This window comes from Lolium rigidum, chromosome 6, assembly GCF_022539505.1.
Source record: "Lolium rigidum isolate FL_2022 chromosome 6, APGP_CSIRO_Lrig_0.1, whole genome shotgun sequence".
Classification (NCBI taxonomy): Eukaryota; Viridiplantae; Streptophyta; class Magnoliopsida; order Poales; family Poaceae; genus Lolium; species Lolium rigidum.
Genome location: NC_061513.1, coordinates 201,792,060 through 201,815,648, shown reverse-complemented (window position 1 = coordinate 201,815,648; position 23,589 = coordinate 201,792,060). Strand labels below are relative to the sequence as shown.

The 23,589-nt window shown below is 45.7% G+C and overlaps 3 protein-coding genes across 3 annotated transcripts; 1 reads left to right on the top strand and 2 right to left on the bottom strand.

Moving 5' to 3' along the window:
* The first annotated feature begins 9,734 nt into the window (after positions 1 to 9,734).
* Positions 9,735 to 12,579, top strand: LOC124668146. Its single transcript, XM_047205334.1, has 2 exons — positions 9,735 to 9,994; positions 10,913 to 12,579. The coding sequence occupies exons 1-2, from the start codon at positions 9,735 to 9,737 to the stop codon at positions 12,303 to 12,305; spliced, it is 1,653 nt and encodes a 550-aa protein (XP_047061290.1). The 3' UTR covers positions 12,306 to 12,579.
* A 3,030-nt stretch (positions 12,580 to 15,609) lies between these two features.
* Positions 15,610 to 16,353, bottom strand: LOC124668641. The gene is made up of 2 exons (XM_047205744.1): positions 16,206 to 16,353; positions 15,610 to 16,095 (listed from the first exon to the last, which is right to left on the bottom strand). Exons 1-2 carry the CDS (start codon positions 16,299 to 16,301, stop codon positions 15,826 to 15,828), a joined length of 366 nt encoding a protein of 121 aa, XP_047061700.1. The 5' UTR covers positions 16,302 to 16,353; the 3' UTR covers positions 15,610 to 15,825.
* A 2,207-nt stretch (positions 16,354 to 18,560) lies between these two features.
* LOC124659476 (zinc finger CCCH domain-containing protein 12-like) lies at positions 18,561 to 23,338 on the bottom strand. Its single transcript, XM_047197342.1, has 7 exons — positions 23,170 to 23,338; positions 22,511 to 22,671; positions 21,714 to 21,776; positions 20,892 to 21,011; positions 20,495 to 20,794; positions 19,669 to 19,995; positions 18,561 to 18,985 (listed from the first exon to the last, which is right to left on the bottom strand). The coding sequence occupies exons 1-7, from the start codon at positions 23,321 to 23,323 to the stop codon at positions 18,794 to 18,796; spliced, it is 1,317 nt and encodes a 438-aa protein (XP_047053298.1). The 5' UTR covers positions 23,324 to 23,338; the 3' UTR covers positions 18,561 to 18,793.
* Between the last annotated feature and the right edge of the window lie 251 nt (positions 23,339 to 23,589).

The following is a 23,589-nucleotide window of genomic DNA, read 5'->3' as shown; positions in this document are numbered from 1 at the left end:
GAGGACGTGTCACGCGGTGGATGAGGACGAACAACTTTTCAGTAGCACATCACCTCACGGAAAAACAAATGCCGTTAGACACATGTCGACTTTTGGGCGCGTGCTCACGTATACACCCGGTCACCAGGCTTCATCCGCAAGGTTCAATATGTACTTCGATCTCCATGGCTAAAACACTTTGTAGTCATGGGAGCCATGATTGTCGTAGCTGCTTCCGGAACCATTTCCGATGCTGCGCTACTCTGATCATTATGCTCAGGTTCATAAACCTTATCAAGTTCTATTGTCCTCCCACTCAAATACTTCGCTAGAAAACAATTTCTTGGAAATAAGCAAGTAACATTAACAAACACTTTTGTCTTTTACTTCATAGTGGGAAGAATTCTCAATCCATTCTCTTGGGATAACCAACAAAGACATTCATCCGGTTTTGGTTGTAAGCTCATTTACTTATGCTATGCATACCAAAATTTAAGAAAGGACTATTTAGGGTTCATACCCATGCCATAACTCGTATGGTGTCATTTCAACGGATCATGATGATGCTCTATTCAGTGTAAAAGCGGTAGTCTCTAAAGCATAATCCACAAAAATATAATGGCGTTATTTTATATTATCTCATCATTAATCCAACAAGGTTTGGATACGTCTCTCGGATTCTCCATCATCACTATGATACTCCAAAAAACGTGAGGTTGTAGAGCGATTTCATAACTCTCTTAGATGTTCGCTAAAACTCGTAATTCAAATATTTCCACCATGATCCAATCACAGATATTTGACTTTTCTATTACGATGATTTCCACTTCATGCTGAAATTCATTTGAATCTATTCAAATGTCTCAAACTTCTTCCTTATCGAATATATCCACATATATATACTCAATTCATTGTTAGAAGTTTTCATGAAGTAGAAGAATCTCCCGCACACAACTATGCCAGTGAACCATATACATCACTATGTATGTTTTCACTAAGTTAGTTGCCCGTTCAACTCTTGGCCTATGAACGGTATTTAAGTCATTTCCTTTTAGAAGAGATTTGCAAGCGCCAAGTGATTCAAAAATCATATGACTCCAAAATTCCATTCAAATGGAGTTCCTTCATGCGTTCCTTTCTAACATGACCTAAATGGCGGTTCCACTAATGAGTAGAATTCAAATCATTTGCCTTATGGCATTTTAGCGTCAATGTTATGTATGTGTGTTTCACCATTAAGATTTATAATAACTTATCCATCGTACATGGAGTGATGTCATAATTTGAACAACTCATTGTTTTCATTTGACTAGAGCAAAATAACAATTTATTAAGTTCTTTATTATAAATTCTAAAGGCTAGGTAGAATGCCAACGACAAACATAATAACACTTTGTTATGTTCCAGACGTGCATTATTACCATATTCCTTATCAGTCACTTAGGCCATCGTATTCTTGTATTGCGTTGTATTGTATGACATCTCATACCAACCAATCTGGTACAAATACCCAAGAATTTTATTATGTGACCAAGCAAGGAATACATCCATAACATGTATATCATCTATATACACCTGAGCTAGACTTTCTAGTCTTTTCCTTTCTTTTACGCCAAAATATCTTTTGTAGTTTCTCTTTTAGCTTTCCTCATTCTTAGAAAACACTTCACCTTCAATAACTTCTAGGTCCATTGGTCAAATACCAATAACCTTGAGATTCTTATTTTGAAGTTGATCATCACATGACAAGTGTTCCAGATTTCATTATTAGTAACCTTTTAATGTGATGAACAATTTCACTCATAATTTTATCCATCAAATCATGACGACTTTCCGAGACCATGTCTGTACATGCTAGGCTCGTAAAGTTTAACCTTAGTATTCGCATGTGCAAATCTGGCTTGCACCCGTTGTATGCACACGTAGAATCTATAACACCCGATCATCACGAGATGCTTCGAAATGACGAGTCTTAGCAACGGTGCATACTAAATACGATCACTTCATGGATATGCGAATATCGTTAGTGCCCCAATAGTTGGAGGATTGGGACGCCTGGCGTCTTCAACCTTCATACATTCCCATAAAACTTATGAGTTTATGTAGTCTCACCAAATTATATTCTATCATCTTGCAACAAGGTCTTAGATATCACATATATCTCATACCTCGCTTATTTCTGAAAACAAAATTTTCAGCTCCTTATTTTTCAAACAGATTTGAACTTCAAGTTTCACAGAGACAAGATGACTTTAGGTACTAATTGAAACCTTAGCTCCTTGAATTAACAATGTGAGGTTTACTAAAAGTTTGCAATAGGACTTAATCATATCTTGATTCTTTAACAATACGGCACCAGTCCGTAAAGTTACTTGTCAGACTTAACAATATTTCTATCTCAATTACAGGACTAGCGCATGGTAGAAAACGGATGCCAATTCTACAAACTTTAATTCAAAATACTATTCAGACTATATTCATGATAATTAGTTCATGTTTTAATCTAATTACTAATGAACTCCCACTTAATACAACATCCCTCATGGTTGTTAAGTGGTACACGATCCAAATCCACTACACCAAAACCGATCATCACGTGAGATGATGTAGCTTCAATGGTGAACATCAACATGTTGATCATATCATCCATATGACTCGTGTTCAACCTTTCGGTTTCCTGTGTCCCGAGGCCATGTCTCGTACATGCTAGGCTCGCCAAGCAAACCCAAGTATTCCGCGTGTGCAAACATGGCTTACACCCGTTGTATGTGAACGTAGAATCTATCACATCCGATCATCACGAGATGCTTCAAAACGACGAACTGTAGCAACGGTGCATACGAGGGAGAACACTTTATTATCTTGATATTAATGTGAGGGATCATCTTATAATGCTACCGTCGCGATCTAAGCAAGATAAGATGCATAAAGGATTAACATCACATGCAATTCATAATATGTGATATGATATGGCCTTTCTTCTTGTGCTTTTCATCTCCATCTCCAAAGCACACGAGCATGATCTCCATCATCACCAGCATTGCACCAAGGTCCATGGCACCGCTTCATGATTGTCCATCACTTATAGCTACTATAACAACTACTTGAAATAAAGCTATTACATGATGAAAAGACACGCAGGTCTTAACAAATTTAAAGACAACCATTAGGCTCCTGCCGGTTGCCATAATACAACAATGAACATCTCATACATCAAATATAATCATCATCACATCATGGCCATATCACATCACCAAACCCCTGCAAAAACAAGTTAGACGCCTCTAATTTGGTTTGCATATTTTACGTGGTTTAGGGTTTTCGAGAAAGATCCAATCTACCTACGAACATGAACCACAACGGTGATACTAGTGTTGCCAATAGAAAGAGTAAATTGGATCTTCACTATGGTGGGAGAGACAGACACCCGCAAAGCCACTTATGCAATACAAGTTGCATGTCAAGCGTGGAGCAAGTCTCATGAGACGCGGTCATGTAAAGTTAGCCCGGGCCGCTTCATCCCACAAGATGCAAAGTACACAAACTAAAGCAACAAGAGCATCACCGCCCACAAAACCATTGTGTTCTACTCGTGCAACAGATCTATCCATAGACATGGCTCTGATACCACTGATGGGGTTCGTAGCATAGAAAACAAAAAAATTCCTACCGCAAGACGAATAAATCCAAGATCTAATCTATGGAACACCCAAGATCTAATCTACAAGATCGAAGCAACGAGATTGATATGAGACTAACCCTCGAAGATTTCCCAAGCCTACGAGATTAGATCTCGTTGTTGGTGTAGACGATCATCCCCAGTGCTGCAATCCGGCAGCACTTCCGTACTCGGTCGCGCGTACGGTGTCGATGAAGCCCTTCCTCTCCCCGTTCCAGCGGGCAGCGATAATGGTTTTGTGAAATCCTCTAGTATGTTAATTGGTAAAAGGATTGGAGTTGGTTTAATATATTTCTCGAAATAGCTCAATCCTTTTTTGCTAAGACCCGCATAAAAATATGCTGCTCGTACACGCTTCCCTTTACTCCATAGGGCCTTTTCCTCAGTTGCAGGGTTTGGTGGCCCGAAATTGACTTGGCTTCGCCAAAAGGCCTCATCTCCAAAGCCCGGCTCGCGAGGCGTCCCTCTCGCTGTAGGGCGGAGCCCCCTCGCCTCGTCTTTGTTGCATAGAAGACGGACGTGCCCATTCATCCGAAATGGATGTGATTCGTTTTCTTCCTTGTAAGGTCGCCTCCGAGCGGCACATGTATTTCACTGCTAAGAAAGAACTTGCCGAAGAGCAAGCAAATGAGTGTAATTGTGGCGCTTCTGGAGTACAAAACAGAACAGACAGCTTTGATTTGTAGCTGGATTACCCCTTGGGTTGGGCTAACTTGAATCTGTTTTGTTGAGTTTTTCACTAAGCAATTGCCTTTATTACTTCCAAAATAAAATGCGGAGGTGTGGTAGATCCCCTCGGAATCCCAGCAGCACGACGGCGTGGTGGTGGTGGTGGAGGAGAAAAGCTGCAGGGCTTCGCCAAGCCGGTACAACACTATGGAGGAGAGAGGGGGGCGGCCAGAGCTAGGTCCGAAGGGTGAGCGCCCCCTGCCCCCTCCCCTCTTTATATAGAGGGGGAGGTCGGTTTGGGTGCCCCCCAATGCCCCAAACCCATCTAGGGCCGGCGGCCAAAGGGGGAGGGGGAATTCTTCCCCCCAAGTTGATCCCCCCTAGGGTTTTGGGGAAAACCCTAGGGTTGGCCGGCCTGGGCCTTGAGGGGCATGTGCCCCTGGCCCATTAGGCTAGGGAGCATCCCCTCGGCCCATGCTAGGCCTCCTAGGGTCGTGGGCCCACTGGTGGGACCCCCAGAACCTTCTAGAACCTTCCCGGTCTTTCACCGGAAAAATCCCGAACTTTTCCGAAACCTAGAAATCAACTTTCCTTATATGAATCTTATTCTCCGGACCATTCCGGACCTCCTCGTGATGTCCTGGATCCCATCCGAGACTCCGAACAATCTTCGGTCTCCATCTCATATTCCGAATCTACTTATGCGACATCGAACCTTAAGCGCGTCACCCTACGGTTCGCGAACTATGCAGACATGGTCGAGACTCCTCTCCGAGCAATAACCAATAGCGGGATCTGGAGATCCATAATGGCTCCCACATATTCAACGATGACTTAGTGATCGATTGAACCATTTACATACGATGGCGATTCCCTTTGTCACGCGATATTTTACTTGTCCGAGGTTCGATCATCGGTATCTCCATACCTTGTTCAACCTCGTTACCGACAAGTACTCTTTACTCGTACCGTGGTATGTCATCTCTTATGATCCAATCATATGCTTGCAAGCTAATCAGACGATATTCCACCGAGAGGGCCCGAGTATATCTATCCAGTCATCGGGATGGACAAATCCCACTATTGATCCATATGCCTCAACTCACACTTTCCAAATACTTAATCCCATCTTTATAACCACCCATTTACGCAATGACGTTTGATGTAATCAAAGTACCCTTCCGGTGTAAGTGATTTACATGATCTCATGGTCGAAGGACTTAGGCAACTATGTATCGAAAGCTTATAGCAAATTGAACTTAATGACTTGATCTTATGCTATGCTTATTTGGGTGTGTGTCCATTATATCATTCACCTAATGACATAACCTTGTTATTAATAACATCCTATGTTCATGATCACGAAACCATGATCATCCATTAATCAACAAGCTAGTTATACAAGAGGCTTACTAGGGACTCCTTGTTGTTTACATAACACACATGTACCAATGTTTCGGTTGATACAATTATAGCATGGGATGTAAACATTTATCATGAACACTAAGATATAACAATAACTAATTTATTATTGTCTCTTGGGCATATCTCCAACATCTATGTGTGGCGCCGATGCCGCGGGCGCCACACTAGCATATGTGGCGCCGATGCCACGGGCGCCACACAAAGAGGCTCGCCAAAACGGCTAAGGACTAATCGTCCGGAGCCCCTGGATGTTTTCGACCCAAAAGTTGCTATATGTTGGCATGTGTGGCGCCGATGCCACGGGCGCCACACAGTGCAGTGTGGCGCCAGTGTGAAGGGCGCCACACAATGACTTGTGTTAAAAACATGAAAAATCCTACCAAACTCGAACAGTTTTGAGTACAACATTGGACACAACAAGTAGCAATTTCAGAACATACACATATAACACTTCATAGCTCACATCGTAGCAAGTAGATTCAAACAACAAGTAGCATTACAGACATTGTTCGAAATGACATAGGGTTCACAACTCGATACTTATGAAGATATAGTTCACAACAACACGTAGCACATCCTAGTATCATCCTCGACGTGCCGTCCTCACGGGCTGCTTCCGGACGGCCATCCTCTTCGTCCGCTGCCGTGGCTCTTGTGCTGCTGCTCCTCCTGCTCCTCCTGCTCGTCCTCCTCTGAAGATAACGGCTCGTCGTTCCTCATCCTCGACAAAGATGATCTCCGCGGCGGCCCCTCATCCTCCTCAATGACAACCTTCTTTCCTCGGTTGACATAATCTTCCGGAGTGTACCGGTTTGGAGCCTTACCCCTTGGCTTGAACTGGTAAGCAGACCGTGGGGCTTGCTTGGAGGTATGCTTTGGAGGTATGCTTTGACTCAGAATTTCCTCGTCGTCAGGAATCTTCACAAACATGAACACATGAGATTACAAAAGTTGAAATTAGTAAGAACATGTTTGACAGCAACAAAATAGTCCATACCTCCCGCTCTTCAGAAGAGGAGGATGTAGGAATTTCGCCTTCGCGGCAACCTAGCAAGTTGGCTAACCGCCGCATCTTTCGTGCAGTGTTCTGCGTCATGGAACTCATGGTTACAAAGCCACCAGAACATAATAGCGTACATTCAAAGTTGGTGATCATACCTTAATGAAATGCCGCAATGGTCCGACAGGATTTTCATCTCTCCCGCTCTGCTCCCACATAATCTCGCACTCGTGAGCTGTTTTTGGATCTCCGTCCGCTCGTGACAAACATAGCATACACAATTTAAGCGAGCGCATGGCAATCTAGATGATGTACTAGTTAGTGAGAGAATCCATTACCACGAAGTTCAGCTCGGAAGCAATAGAAGTCGATCTCCCTCTCGCGAGCAAAGGTGTCGTGTCGGCTTTGCGCAACCTCATCAAACTCGATGGGGTCGTCCAAGATGTCCTCAGAATACGCGTGCTTCACTAACTCGATACGCGTGTTTTCATGGAACCACTCGAGGTAGTTGTTGAAAGCGGCCAAGTCGTGAGGCACAATCTCCACAGGGCCAGCATTCCGTCCAAACTCCAACTGATAGACGGTCCCAGCTCCATACGGAAAGTAGGAGCATGCATCCACCAATACCGCCGCTCCCAGTCCTGCTCCCAATCCTGCGACAAGCTTCGTCCAACTGCGTACATAACACATTTGGTTAGTACTTTGTCTAGCACACTACTATAGGAAAATAGTACATACAACAAATCATCACCTGCCGGTAGAGCTAGGCAAGTGTCGATGTTCCCCAACTCCACCGGTGCTCCAACACCATAAGCGCCTTCAGCCAACACCAATGGGCCAGCCTTCCCCACTCGTCGGAAAGAGAGTCCTCGAAATCATGTACCATAAGTACACGCCGGTGTACGTCCCGATAGTGTCCTCGTTGGCGTCTTCCGGCGGAGGTTGTCCAAAGTTAGTCCTTATCCAAGCGAAAGGTGCGCCGGCGGGAGCTCTCTCCTTTGGATTTGCTGGCGCCGGAGGAGCCATGCCAATAAGCGCCGCCATCTGCTCGCGCCACCCATCAGAAGCTGTGTTCATACACAGATGCCTAGGGTTCCTCCACAAATCTAGGATACATACATATCTAGGGTTCCTACACATACACATTCAACACTTACATACCCATTTCAACACATACATAGCCATTTCAAATCTAGTTTCCATGTCTAGGGTTCATGTACAAATCTAGCAAAATTTAACATCTATGGTTCCAACAAATCTATGGTTCAAACACATGCATACAATGAGGCTATCAATTTCAATACATACACATCAATATAGATTCCAACAACCAACATTTCCAATCTAGGCAAAACGGGTAAATCGAATTAAACCGGAGCAAATCTTGGATGAATCGAAGGGGAACAGAGGGGAATACCTTGAGGATTGTATGGGGATGGATTTGGCCGGCCAAATCTGTCCAATCCGTGGAGGATTTGGTGGGGGCGGAGGAGGCGGCCGCGGCGGCGGTTGAAGGAGAGAAACGAGAGGAGAGAAAGAAGAGAAAGAGAGGGTCGGGCCGAGGGCAGGCGCGGCGCCACACTTAAGTGGATGTGTGGCGCCCGTGGCATCGGCGCCACACATGCTAGTGTGGCGCCCGCGGCATCGGCGCCACACATAGAGCCTCGCCAAAACGGCTAAGTCCCAGACGTCCGGAGCCCCCGGATGTTTTCGACCAAAAACTTGATATAAGTTGGCATGTGTGGCGCCGATGGGAGGGGCGCCACACATGCTGCCACGTCGGATCGGCGCACCAGCTCAGCATCGAGGGCGCCACGTCGGGCCGGGTGTGTGGCGCCGGCGGAGGGCGCCGGCAGGAGGGGCGCCACACTGGCATGTGTGGCGCCGATGGGAGGGACGCCACACAAAAGGGTTAGATGGGTGAAATAGTTTCGCCGAAGGGTCAGTCTGTGCTTTTCTTTCACTTTTGGGTTATTTTTGTGCAAATCGCCTTCTCACACGGATCCTGTGAAGGAATTCACTGCGGCCAGACGGCCAGGTAGAGCTGCGTGCTGGCCGACGGCCCCACCGTGCAGCCGAACGTGGATGGGCTGGCCCCATGTTCAGTGTCCCGGGATATTTCAAATGCATTTTTCAAATGCTATCTATATATATGATCCTCGACGAATCTTCCCGCGATATTTCAAATGCATTTTTTCAGTTCGTGTTTTACGGGTTCTGTTCTGCGCCAGCTGCAAAAGCTTTGTTTCCCATATTTTTGGAAGACTGAATTCACGTTTTTCGGTTCTGACTTTTTCAGTTACTGTTAGAGATGCTCTAACTCGTGGCCCGTCTAAAACATGGAGAGGGTATTTTTCGTGGTGCAGTGGTGTACAAACTCAGCCGAAACTACCAAACGGGTCTGAGTGGAGATGCTGTGGTTTGACAATTGTTTGCGTGGGTGAACAGCTCGGATGGATCACCGGCTTTCTCACACGGATCCGGTGAAGGAATTCACTGCGGCCAGACGGCCCCACCGTGCAGGCGAACGTGGATAGGCTGGCCCCATGTTCAGTGTCCCGGGGCAGTTAAACGTGTCGGTGCCCCTTCTTCCCCACCCCAAAACCACACCACACGCTGCACTGCTAATTACGGACATTATCGCCCTCACTACCGTCCGCTTCTCCCCGTAGACCCCAACGCGATCCGTCACTGGCACGTAGGACCACATAAAAGACGGCCCCACCGGTCAGTTGCGGTGGCTGGGTTGCGAGACAAGTTGTTGAGCTCCGGCCGCAGAAGGTGGCAGAGTGGTCAGCTTTAATACGAGCCCACCTCACTTCCCGGGGTCTCCTTGCTGTCTCGAGCTGAGCGAGAGAAGGGAATCCCCAAGGGAAAAGAAAACAAAACAGAAGGGAGCAAGAAGGCGGCGTGCAGGTGCGGAGACCGTACCCAGCTAGCTGCCGAGATCGGTGTGGGGGCGTGTACATTAGAGAGAAGAGAATGGGGGTGTGGAAGGAGGGCGCCGGGTGGTGCTTCTGCTCGGGCGGCGGCGGGGGCCGGTCCGAGCGGGTCAAGGCGGCCATCTTCTCCGCCAAGTCCGCCGCGCTGGCCGCCGTCTGCGACCACGGCGGCACGGGCCTCCTCATCCACCGCAACCTGCTGCTCACCACGCACGGCAACCTGCCCTCCGCCGCCGCCGCCGAGGACGCCGACGCGCTGCTCGGCCACGCTCGCGTCCCCGCACGCCTCGTGCCCCACAGGTCTGCGCGCCTTCTTCCGCCACCTCCTGATCCTACTCTTACCAGCCGCCGCATCTCTGAACTAAATCACTGCATTTTCTATCCTTTTCTTTTGCCCTGCGCCTGCGTCCCTGTTTGTGGATTTGTTCGTTTTATTACTTCGGGGCTCCAAGTGATTATTGCAGAGTGATTAGGCTAAGATCCGCCGTCCGCGTCGGCAACCGAGACCCACACCGCCTGATTTGTCGGTGGTGGTGGGGGAGCTGTTGCTGCCGGTGATGATTACCCATAATGCGGCTCATTACGGGACGGGAATCTGCAACCAAGCTCGCCTCGCCTCGCCTGTAGTGTAGTGGGATTTCTGTTAGTAGTTGGGACTATGTGCTGGCTTGCTTACAATCATGGTGATCACGAGCCAGTTAGCGCAACAAGGCGCAGCTGGAAAGCACTACTATTAGCAGCATTGTGCTCTTCAGCAAGCACCGGGGAAAAGTGACATTGGTGCTATTTGGCATAGATCTTTGCTTGTCCTTCAGTGGGTGGATTCATCCAAGCAAGGACATATAGAGCACACAACAAATGTGACTTAGGGTGGTTGTAGTAAGAGTTTGGTTAAAATGGGTTTCTTTTCTTCTCTTGGAAAAAAAGGTTTTTTCTTTAGGGACATGACATCCAACAAAACATGTGTCACAGGCAGGCAATAAGTGCTTCATCATAAAAAGCAGCAAGTCTGGGGTCATGAAAACTTCAGTGTTCTTTATTTTTTATATCGTGCCAGACTGCCAGTTCAGGACATATGAACTTTGCTGCTGAGTAGAAAGAAAACGGTTTTCTGGACAAAACTTCATCATTGGTTTTTAAATGTGTTTTTTTTTTCTATTTTGCTATTTCTAGCTCTATGCCTACTTACATTTTTGTTAAAAATGTTGATGTGTGCAGATTCTTCATTACCAGCTCGATTCTCGACCTCACAATAGTCGGTGTTGACTCTGCCGAGAACGACTCCACTTTGCAAGCTCAGCAGCCTCACTATTTGAAAACATGCTGCAAACCAAGCCTGGATCATGGCAGTGTTGTTTACCTGCTGGGGCACACTGGGAAGAAGGAACTGGTGATCGGCGACGGAAAGGTAGTGATCGGCACAGACAACCTCATAAAGCTCTCCACAGATGGGGTGACATGGTGCCCTGGCTCTGCCGGTTTTGACGCCCAAGGGAACCTTGCTTTCATGATCTGTGATCCAATGAAGCTGGCCTCCTCCCCGACCGCAAGGTCTTCTTCAGCATCCTCGTCCTCGTCGCATTCATCGAAGAAGGATCAGCCAATGCAATTCGGGATCCCCATCTCTGTCGTCTGCGATTGGCTGTACCAGCATTGGCAGGGCAGCTTGGATGAGGTTACCAAGCCAAAGTTGCCTCTTGTTAGACTGATGTCCAGCAGGAGTGATCACTCGACCAGCTCCTTTACTCGCCGCAATGTGTTCAAGCCCGCAGACGATGAGAATGATGATGCGTCGGTTACTTCTAAAGTGACTTCCAAGCCTAAATATCAGCAGGGGTCAGGCAGCTCAGCCAATGCCAAAATCTCACATGATGCCAATCCTCTTGTTGATCTACGCAGAAACAGCGAGCAAGGGATTTCAACTCCAGAAATATATGAATCACCGAGGGGTAGTTCTTGTCAGGGGCAGCAGGGTCCTTCGCCAATTCAACTCTTGGACATCAACTTCCCACCAAGGGTTCCCAAGACTATCTTTCTACCACTGCCCCTGAAGCAAATGCTTTCTGATGAGAACAATGTGGAGACGTCCAAACCTAGGAATCCATCTAGAGAGAACTGCTTTCCATCAGGGCTGATATGGCACCGTAATGGCGAGGCAGAATCGAGGGATCCTCCGGCTGCTCCTCCGAGGGACGATTGTAGCAGCGAGGGGCAGTCAAGCTCGTCACCTGCTGAACGAATGGAGTACAGAAATCATCGAGACCAGTATAGCAGCGAGGAGGAAACAATGTACTCAGCTGAAACCATGGAGAGCAGGAACATTCCAAGCCCCAGGGAGAAGCACGTCGGGAGGAGCCAGAGCTGTGTCAACTACAGCCGGTGGAACTCTCCAAGGAAACCGTCGGTGCAAAACGGGACCTTAAGGAAGCAACACACACTGATCCCTGTTCGGAAGACGCACTCGCAGAGCACGTCTCTGCCACAGAGGAGTCATGACTATTTGAGCCCGACGGTCTCCTCGGCTATGAAGAAGAGGAACTCCATGGAGCAGCAACAGCCTCCAAAGCCCCGTCGGATCATCGTCAATTCTTCTCCAAAATGGATGTTTTGATGTTTTTCTCCTTTTAGTTTTCCAAAAGCCCTATTGATAAGGCTGGAGATCTGCAGTTCCCTTGTTTTCTCCTAAGGCATTTCAATAGGTCGATGATCTTTTTTGCTTTTCTTTCTCTTTAGAATGGTGTGCGGCAGTGCGTGTGCAGAGTATGACTTGGACAAATAAACGGTTACAAGAAGGAAAAGTTCGACATAAAAGGGTACTGTGGATATGAATTGCTATATCTAGCAACTAGCTTGACTTTTTGAGTGAGAAAATCTAGCTTGACTCTTGATTGTACTTTGGCCAATATTTGTTTTTTGTTTATCTAGAAAATGAACTTAGGCCAAGATATGCTTCCTCTACTATGTTACGACTTCCCATGTGGTTGATGCCTACTAGTACCATTTTGTTTGCTTCTACCTAAAACTACATCAAGGCATCAGGTACACTGAAGAACCGCCAGCAAAGTGTCAAAACCACATATTGTTACTGAGGCTTAAGATTATGCATCCTGCAAGCGTTTTCCCCGTGCAAAAGTATGCCAATGCGAGGTGCCGAATTTCTCAAACAACCGTGTTGGTGTTGTGATAATACATGTGTTCGCGTGTAAAAGAAGAGTTGTCTTTGGTAGAAATTTCCCTTATGTATATTTGATAGTCTACGTATGAGCCACCCTAGTACCCGTAGCATTTCAGTATTTTTGTTCACAGATTTCTCCAGGAACTAGGCTCAGAAATGCCTGGCTGAAAGAAGCTTTGGGGCTTATCACACACCACTGGCTGGCGGCGCTTCTCGCTTCCAGTTCTGACTTCACGGGAGGCTACAGCTCCCATATGCTCTGTTCATGACAGGCCTTGCCTACTCTTCCATAACTAAAACTAATCAGTACCACCAAACTAACCCACTTCATTTTTATAAGCTGGGACCAGAATCTTACCAATGACGGCTCACACATGGAAACAAGGGATCGAAGTCAAACTTGACCGATGATGAATCCCACTAAGCATATGCATTACTAATGATTCGGTTAACTCCCATCGTGATGCATTAGCACTGCCATCAGTGTTTTCTTCATGGATAATGATTTAGTGATCCCTTCGTTCACATGGATAGGTCGCTGTGCTGCCACTCTGTCCCACGGGGAACAGCGGCATAATAGCATTGCTCAATAATTTTGCAGGAGCGGTCACCCAACTTATATTTGTGGCTGTCAGATGGGATGGATTTTCCCACGTTCATTTCTGAATGATGCACCCCAGCGCAGCCGTATATTCCAGTTACCGTTTCACACAGAGAGCTATACAGATATACTGACCAAAGGCATGCTTTCATCACCGTCAATTTAGGTTACAACAGCTAAGTGATGGATAACTGAACATATATTATCAATGGTTTACACTTCACAGTCTATTTCCAAGCAAAGAAAAGGATGGATTCAACCTGGATTGAGACATGAGCAAGAGGAAAGGGGGAAATTCAAGCTGAGATCTAAGACAAACTGACCTGTTCCCCTCTTAAGAAAAAATCCCTTTGCGTCCTACTTTTTCAGTATTATTACTCAAAAGTCACTTCACAATCATGATCATTCTCTCTAGACCGTGACTTGCATGCAGGAGACGCAACACGGAGAGTGATGGCCTGATGATGGATGTTAACAACACGCAAGTTGATGCACTTCTACTCAATAGTCATAGATGGGGGAGAAAAGCTGCTACTGGAGCATTGGCACATGATCTACGTTTTGGTACCACCTATGAACAGCACAAGCAGTAAAGTAGGTTATTGGCATGTTCCTAACACCATTATTTGTTATATAAATCAAATGCCCCATCAAATACCGTAAACCAATACAGAAATTGTGAGAAGGCGCAAACTTTAGATGGTATTACTGCAGCTAAACAGCAGAGTTTGCCAAGTTCAGTTAGGAACAAGGACTGCCTACGATGCATGCGAATGTCCATTTGCTTTTACTTTGTACAGGAGTAAGTTGTATGTTCATTTGTTGAGGTATGGAGCTGAAAGGGCCAAAGGTAAAAAAAAAAAAAAAAACAGAAACAAGCAAATCAAATCAAATAAGTACTTGCTGGGGAATTATCATCGCAACACAGATTAATGCCTGAAACAGATATCAACCAAAGATAATACATTTTACGCAACTTTTGATGGTGTAAATACACAGTTCACTTACAAACAAGGACTGCCTTAAACAAGTAAACCGAGTAATGTAGAGCATATGATTGATGATAAATAATCGTTGTTTCTTGTGAAGAAACCAATGCATGTGCATTGCTATTTAGCAGCCAACAAGATTCTGGTTATTGATTAAAAACAATGGACCACATATTAAAAGAGCAGTCAATAGGTTAGCTTGTAAATGGTAGCAGAATAAAAATTAAACCTAGGTTCCTGTAACAAATTTACAATAACCAGATTCTGGTTATCTGATTAAAAAACAACCAGCCGCAGATAAAGAAATGAAGTTAAAAGAGCAGTCAGTAGGTTAAATTGTAAATTGGCAGCAGCACAAAAATTAAACCTAGGTTCCAGCAACAAATATACAAGAAACAGATTCAGGTTATTTGATTCAAAACATGGACCACAGATAATAAAACAAATAAAGTTAAAAGAGCAGTCAGTAGGTTAACTTGTAAACTGGTAGCAGAATTTAAAAAAAAAACTAGGTTCCAGTAACAAATATACAGGAGCATGTGACATGAATGATGATTTTCTTGGCAAATCCTGAAGCAATAAATCTTTACAATAAGCTTGTAAAGGTGGGGTAAAATCAATCACATACAAAACCAGTCAATATGCATGTACACATTGATAATGTAAAGAATGCAACCCTCCTACGTAGCTCAATTTTACTAAATCAATGAAAATTGCATGGTGTCCAGAGCAGAAAATTTTACTGTTGAGGCAGGTTATACATAGCGCTCTGTACTCACCAGACAGCATAGGTACACACAAACATGTCTGTTAAGAGCAAGATTGATCTAACGAGAAGACAAGATGTGCACAAAGAGATGGATGTGTGAGCTGTCAACCTTCCAGGACTTCAATTTGAGAACCAACAATGAAGAAAGCATTAGGAAATAAAAGTATTGTCCGGATAATATAATGCATTTTAAAAACTTGTCCCGGCTTGACCTGTTTACGTATTCCATGACAAGGATCTGAGACGCAAGAGATGGCACCCACTAACATGGACTGAATCTCTGCACTAAAAACACTAATCTTCTATCGATAAAAGCAGGCTGGTAACACATCCATGAGAAAAACGAACACTGCAATGTTGCCAGAACACAACCCTAGAACCGCCAACATCCGAATTGACACCCTCTCTGTTAACCAATTCAACCGTAGCAACAACTACTACACAATTATACTATAAATAACGAATTCGTAGCAAAATATAGCTAGAAACAATAACAAATACTCAATAGCAGCTTAACCACGCGCCGGGGCGGGGTAACCGTATGTGCTTTTGCGACCCCCACCCCCTCCTCACACTGCTTCTCGCGGGATGGCGAATTCAGATGTTGCATCCGAAGCAGCTGCAGGACTTTGGCGTGAATGAGCAGAAGCCGAAGGGGCGATTGGGGATGTTGCAGTTGATGGCGTAGCAGCACGGGGCGAGGACGCAGACGCCCCTGGGCCCGCCGCAGCAGGTGCAGGGCGCGCAGAGCTGGAAGCGGCCCAGCCGCCGCCGCGTCTCGTTGAGGACCACGCCGCTGTAGCCGGACCCGGCCGGCGTGGCCATCGGCACCATCTCCACCGCCTGCTGCGGCTCCGCGTCCGGGACCTGCGCGCGCGCGAGAGAGAGAGAGGGCGGCAATGTCTGTCAGTCAGGGTTCGTGGCCCAAGATTCGCGGAATTGGGCGAGGCAAGAAGAGGAAGGAGGAAGTTGCTTACCTGTGACTGGGTCTGGGAGTGGGAGCAGGTGGAGGTGGCGGCGAGGGAGAGGAAGAGGAGCAGGAGGAAGAGCAGGGTGGGCATGGCGGCGGGCATCCTCTCTCGCTCGCTCGCCGCTGGAGCGGCGATTTGGACGGGCTTGGACTGGGCAGTGGGTGAAGAGGACTGAACTGAGTTGGGGAGTGAGGGAAAAGCGAGGCTCTGTCTCGGGGGGTGAGAGAAGGGGGCTTGGCTTGCGAGATCTCGTAGAAAAGCCTCGCCTCATGTCGTCACGTCCGGCGTCACTCGCCGCTGTGGTCTGGTTGGGCTTACCGAAGTGGGCCTGGCCGCATGGGTAGTAGAAAAAAATGTAAACTCGCACACGATCTGCTCGTCGGGAAATCTCCCCCATCAACGTTCGTGCGTGATGTCCTACGATCCGGGATCCTCCTATGGATGATCCTACTACAACCTAGGATTCCGATCTATGATCCTATGCGATGATCATGGAACACAGATTTTTAGGCTTTACCGCTTTGCACTCGGTCTTTACGAGGAAGCAGAGTCTGTCTAGGACTACTTAGAGCGTCTCACTGGTGCCTAATAGACTCGACGAGCGGTCGACACTGCTTCGTATGGAGGACGCGACTGCACGCTACATTTTGGTGTCTATGAGCACCTCGCAGGCGCTACTGAGCAGTACGGATTGGAATTTTTAAGACAATGTAGCTTTATTTTCATGTCATTCGGATCGAGAATACATGATGTTTTAGGCCAAATCCGAGTAAAACATTAGTCACTCCTCAATCGTCGGATGGCATGTGAGACTGCTTGGTCTCTAACCTACTACCTACTGGTCACCGGCTCTATGCAGGTGGACGATCGATCATGCTCTCTCGATGCTCTCTGCGCTCCGCAGTCATCATCCCGCTACTCTCTTCGTCGGTCCACCATCGCCCCGGCCACCCCTCTAAGCCCCACCCCCTTCTTCTCCGGTGCCAGCCGTCACCGGCTCCAGCTCGGCAGACGTTCCCCCGCCTCCTCCGTCCTCCCGCTCAGTGTGTGCAAGGTAGAAGAGGACACACAAATCTTGGCGTGATTTCAATGGCTGCAGATTCTACTAAGCTCCAAGGTAAATATCAGTTTACTGAGAATTAGCAAAACGGAAGGAAAAATGCGGGGAAGACTTGGGTAGGATCAGGTCTTAGATAGGATCTATGAGATCAATTTTTTTGCAAAGACAAAACATGTTGAAAAAATCTGAAAAAAAATCACAACATACATCTATGTTATATATGCAACGCCAAAATTTGCAACTTCAAATTCGACATTTGGAGAGACAAAAAGATAAATCGAGGTGAATAGTGTGAAATACTACTCAAGCGATCGACACTATTCACAATAGAATTTGTCTTTTTATTTCTCCAGTGTAGATCAGATTTAGGCTGAAATTTCTGGAGTTGTAGATACAACCTATATGCATGCTGTTTATTATTTTCAGATTTTTTCGCCTGTTCAAAGTATGTTTTTTCTGGGTTGATCCTATGATCCTACCTAATGGAGAGATCCTATACAAGTCTCTCCCGGAAAAATGCACGTACACATCTCTTTGTATTCATATGGCTAACGAGCTTCAGTGTTCTCCCATGGCCTATGCCGCGATCTAACAAAGCTTCTGTGTCCAGTTCATACCAACACATGCATTAACCCTGACAGCATTCTGTTCTGTTGGATGAATCCGGTTTTTACAGGGAGATTCTTGCGAGGATTCAGGCCGGCTGACACTGCCAGGCCAAGACCGCAAAAATTCGCAGATCAATCCTCAAATCTTGACAGAAAACAGGAGTCGCCATCGAGAGGAACCATGTTTGTACCGTGGATTTGGGGCAAGCATTTATGCTCCCCACCTCGCAACGAGAAACGCGGTTGGACCAGGTTCCGCACCTTATCATGATGGCCGCATTAACGCTGGTTGTTGGGCGGAGCCTGGTTACCTCACAAAACTTTCTCTGTGCGAGATCATGATGGCGACGCGGCAACCGAATGTAGGTGCCAGTTTTCTGCATCCTTCCAACATTTACCTCCACCATGTGGCATTGTGGCCGAGGTCTTTGTGCATGGACGAAGGGGCAATGTCCTTCGCAGCTAATCTCACAGCAGAATGAAAACCACACCAGGACATCTCTACTAAATGCGGATCTTCTACTAAATGCAAACCACACCAGTAATACTAGTCAATGCATTGATGCAACAGGGTTTTGTAGGAGAGAAAATCACCTGTGCTTCCTCCAGATCAATTTCCTAACAGTACCACCACCTCTTACTCTTAGGAACCTTTGATTGATATACTCCAAAGTAGTAGATCAATGCCAATGCTAAGCCTGAAAACTGGGTTATCTGCATTCAATTATTTCGGTTGCAATTGGCCTCTCCAATGATTCTGAATTGACAAAACAAAAAAAAGAGAACTGTACATCTCTGGCAGCAACTCAATTTACAGAACTTGATTCCGGGGAGTTAGGGGAAACATTTCGCAGCGCCTCAGGCGGGGCGGCGATGCATTTTATACATCAAGGCAGGCAGCGGGTCAAATGCCAAGGGACCCTGACCTAGGATGGGTACGAGGCAGATCCAGAGGGGGACTCCAGGAGGCGCCGGGCAGTAGGCGCGTTAGGTGAAGCCGAGGCGGAGTAGCCATACGCATAGACGCCAACCGGAGTAGCCATTGGGTGGTCAAACTTGCAGTTTACGCCGAACTTGCAGATGCCATAACGGGAATAGAATTTGCAGAGCTCTTCCCCCTGAAAAACACAAAATATAATCATCATGGGTCCAATAGGTGTACTAGGAACAGAAAAGTAGAACTATATTGCAGTAACTGCAGTAATAATATCAGGCATTCCAATTTGAGAAGAACTAGCAGATCTCAAATTAAGCCATATTCATTGAACAGCTAAATAGGTACAGTATGCTAGCAAAATAGTCACTACAGATAGGTACTTTATTGCTTCCCTGTCAGATTGACATCTTATAACAATGTGGTACACTGCAATCCACAGTATCCTTATTGTACCTACCACAGTAGATTTACCGGCTGTGACTTCAACATGAATTTGATGATTAAACAATGTGTAACCAATACAGGCATGGTTTAACAAATAGGCTATGAATCTACAGGATTTAGCTTCAGCAACGACAAGAAGATGTTTTGTTGCTTTGGGAATTGGTCATCAATATCAGGAACTTTATCATTACATTTCAGAACCAATCATGTAACCGGACGATATGTGAAACATCTTTGGTTCTACAGTTCATCTCAATCTATACTCACAAACATTAACGCAAATCAACTATACTTAAGCCTCTCCCACAGACAGATGATAGGTCGTAAAGAGCTCAGAAAATGGACAGGAAAAACTATAAATCATATGGAATAAAACTATCATGGAGATAAAACATCAATAGAAGGTTTCCATATACTTACTGGGCGTAGTGGAAGACCCATTGGGCTCAACACACAGTCTGGGGAAGGTTGTGATCGCACCCGGGGATGATGGAACTTGCAAACTGCACCAAACTTACAATCTCCAGTCTTTATGTAGTATATGCATTCTGGTTGATCAGGTCTCTCGGGAAATACATTCTCTCTCTGAAGCGCATACTGAGGTACAGGAAACGAGCTGGATCTGTAGGGTGAGAGCATTCCCTGATTGCCAGCACTACCTTCACCTTGTCGAGAAGTTCCATAGTATTGTTGAGCTCCTGGAGACTGAAGTCGACTCTCGGAAGATGAAACAGGTAGTATTTGTCCCTTGAAAGATAAACAAAATAAGAAATATCAACCCTAAATAGAATCAAACAATTGATGTATTTAAGGGCGTGTTTTCATGTCAGTTTTTGAAACATATTAGAGATTACCAAAGCCAAACAAAATATTATAGACAAAAGCTCCATATCAGCGATGCATATAGAACAGACTCATTTGCGACTGAACTTAAATCATTAAATCCTACTTGATGATTTGTATCTAGAAAACATCATGGCGATACAAATTCAAATGGAAACATAATGCAAATATAGTCCGGCTATATAATCAGAGCCATGGCACAAAACAATGGAATTCCAGGGTAAGACTTGCAGAGATCCAAATAATGGGAAAAGGCAAGTTAAAAGTTAAGACTGGCATATTCCGTACTTTTTTACCCTGTTGGTATAGGAAATCAAAGCCCAAACAAGATAAATACACTAAACATATCACGACTAAGTGAAAACTCATTATGCTGCCTGACTATGAGATGAGATGATCTTACAGGATATGAATTCCAGCTTGGTACTTGAACAAGACCTTGTGGTACAATCATCGGTGCATAATTTGAAGCACCTTGCCATCGAGGGCTTGGAACGAAAGAACCTCTTGGATAAGCCCAGCTGGCCATAGTAGTTCCAGTATAGGAATGTGGACCAGTGCTTCCAGAGGTATGTACAGAAGGATAAATAGGGGAACCACGCGAGGAAGGCACCGCATTGAAAAGTTCTGGGTGGTTAAATTTACATGTATTCCCGTATTTACACTGTCCCGTTTTTAAGTAGTATGCACACTCCCTTTCATTCTACAACAGTAAATAAATTTCAGTCAGCCCAACAAACAGAAAAATAAACAAATGGATGGACAGAATAATACTATTCAGCTAACAGTAAACTACTAACCGGTCGAAGTGGGTATCCTAATGAGTTTAGCTGTGCCATTCCCTGGATCCCAGCCTTTTCTCTGGGATGATGGAATTTACATGTAGGCCCAAACTTGCATGTTCCAGTCTTCAGATAGTACTGAACAAAAAACGTTGAGAAATTCCATCAGTTCAACATTGTCCAGCATGGCATAAAAATGATAGAACTATACCGCTCCCACATTGCAAGATGTAGACTCTACAAAAAAAAGGTCATTTTACAGGAACTCCAAGATTGTGATTATCATTTTGGCAAAAACTGAAGCTAATCACCTAGCGACTATTTTCTTGCCGTACGAGTACACTTTTAAAAATGTTGGTAACCATTATCTAGTTTGGTTTTAAAATGATAATCAGTTTGTACAAATAAGCACCGAAGAAAAAACCTCAGTATTTTTCTCAGTGTTCATATGAACCGCAATTTTTTTCTCAACATATAATCATATATGGAAGTAGCATTAACCACATTTAAGAGCCCTTTTCTGCATACATCCCCCAAAGCATATGCTAACCAGGTAAGCAATTGCCCTAAAATATCGCATAAGGAGAAAACAAGACACATGTTTTTTCTCAACATATAATCATATATGGAAGCAGCATTAACCAAATTTAAGAGCCCCTTTTTCCCCCAAAGCATGTGTTAACCAGGTAAGTAATAGCCCTAAAATATCACATAAGCAGAAAACAGGGCACATGTAACATTGCTAAATATTGTTAACCAGCACAACATTGGCTGGATCCAAGTAAAATCTATGAATAAACAATACTTCTGAAAGAACAAGCAGTTCGTAATCGTAAGTACCTGACATTCTGGTTGTCCCACCCTCTCAGGATATTCTCCTTTGATTCTAGCAGAGGCAATAGCCTAGCATTAAGAAGATGAGTTGAGAACAAAACTATGAGATGAAGTAAAGAAACAGCAATTAGTAAGTACGGAAATGATTGTACAGAAAGTTGGGAGTTAGTACTGTAATGCCTCACTAACAGAAATGACATGCAGCTGGCCGGTGGCAATTATAAATTATCCAAAAAAAAGTGACATATAAGGAATAGTTACCCAATGAAAAGTGGCTTGTGTCAATTATAAACACATGAGTAACATGTATTACCTCCGCTCCGTTCCAAAATATAAGCCTTTTTTTAGAAAGCTAGTTTATAACTTTCTAAAAAGGCTTATATTTTGGAACGGAGGTAGTAGCAAACTATCCAACGCAAAAGGAAAAGTTCAGGGATTAATAGCCGGCAATGACACTTACCAAGCTAAAAACGCTTTACCAGCATGCTGGTGCTAACGTCTGTGTCCCCTCCAAATGAGAAAGCATACATAAATATCTATAGGCGGTCATACAAAATCATGGAGCAGAGCATTTCATAGACTGACTATCGCATTTAATCTGCTCAACATTATGCATCTGATACGGTGCAATGGAACGAATCCACACATGATATTTCTCGTCCAATTCCATACGCACTTCAACAGTGCTGATTATGTACATGAGGAAACGCCGTATAGGCAAATGTGCAAAACGCGCTGATGACTGTAAATGCGTGATGCAGAGCAGTATAACAGCTGAGAGAGAGGGAGAGGTAGTTGCTCACCATATTCCTATCAGGAGGGTGATTGAACCTGCAGCTCAAGCCGAACCTACACAATCCAGTCCTGAGGTAGTAAGTGCAGTCGGGTTCCCCCGGCCGCTCAGGATATGGGCCCTGTTGCATAGTGGCGCCGCTGCTCATGGCCATCTGGTCCCACATCCCCTCTGCAGCAAACATTGCACACGATGTTAGTTAGAACATAATAAGCAGAAACCAGTACAAGCTAACGAAAATCGAGATCAAATTTGTGCAAAATTTTACTGGCGACAGCGTTTGGGTCGTAAAACTATCCACATTCTACAGGAAACTGCATATAAAACATGGAGATCGATAGCGCCCAGTCTGGCATGATCGAGCGCCCGCAAAAACCCCAATTCCGCGTCCACACGGAGATACACACAAAACGATACTAGCTTTTAGTATAATATAATAAGTATCTATATAGGGATTGATGAGAACCCATAATCCATCGCAGTATGCTGCGAGAACACCCACTGATTATTATGCAATAATAAATCGCGAGAAGAAAAGGAAAAGGTAAAACGAAGCGTCGGCGGGCGCATAACCTACGGGGGGGGCGGAATTGAGCGGCCGATAACCGAAATTCCCCAAAATCGGTCGGACGCTGGCGCGAGGAGAGTGGGAGCCGCGGAAACCCTAACCTTGATAGAGAGCATCGGGGTCGGGCGAGGGCGTGCCGGTGTCGGCGGTGGCGGTGGCAGGGGGCGGGGGAGGGGGAGCGGGAGGCGAGGGCGCGGCGGCGGAGGCCGTGACGGTCACCACCGCGGGAGCGGGGGCCCTTCCGGCTTCGTCCATGGGCAGCGAGCGGCTGCGCGGGCCATCACACGATCGCGGCGGCGGGGGCGGAGGCGGCCATTGATTGGGAGCTCCGGCGAGTGATCGGTGCGGTGTGGAGGGCGGCCTGCCTGCCTGCCGCTCGTATTTATTTCCTCTCCCTTTCTCTCGCTCTCTTTTTCCGGTGCGCGCGCGGCCCTGCTACGTGCACACAAGCGTTTGCGGTCCGAACACGCGCCCTTCACGCGTAGCATCGGCTCAAAGTGCTCGGTTTTTTTTTTTACATT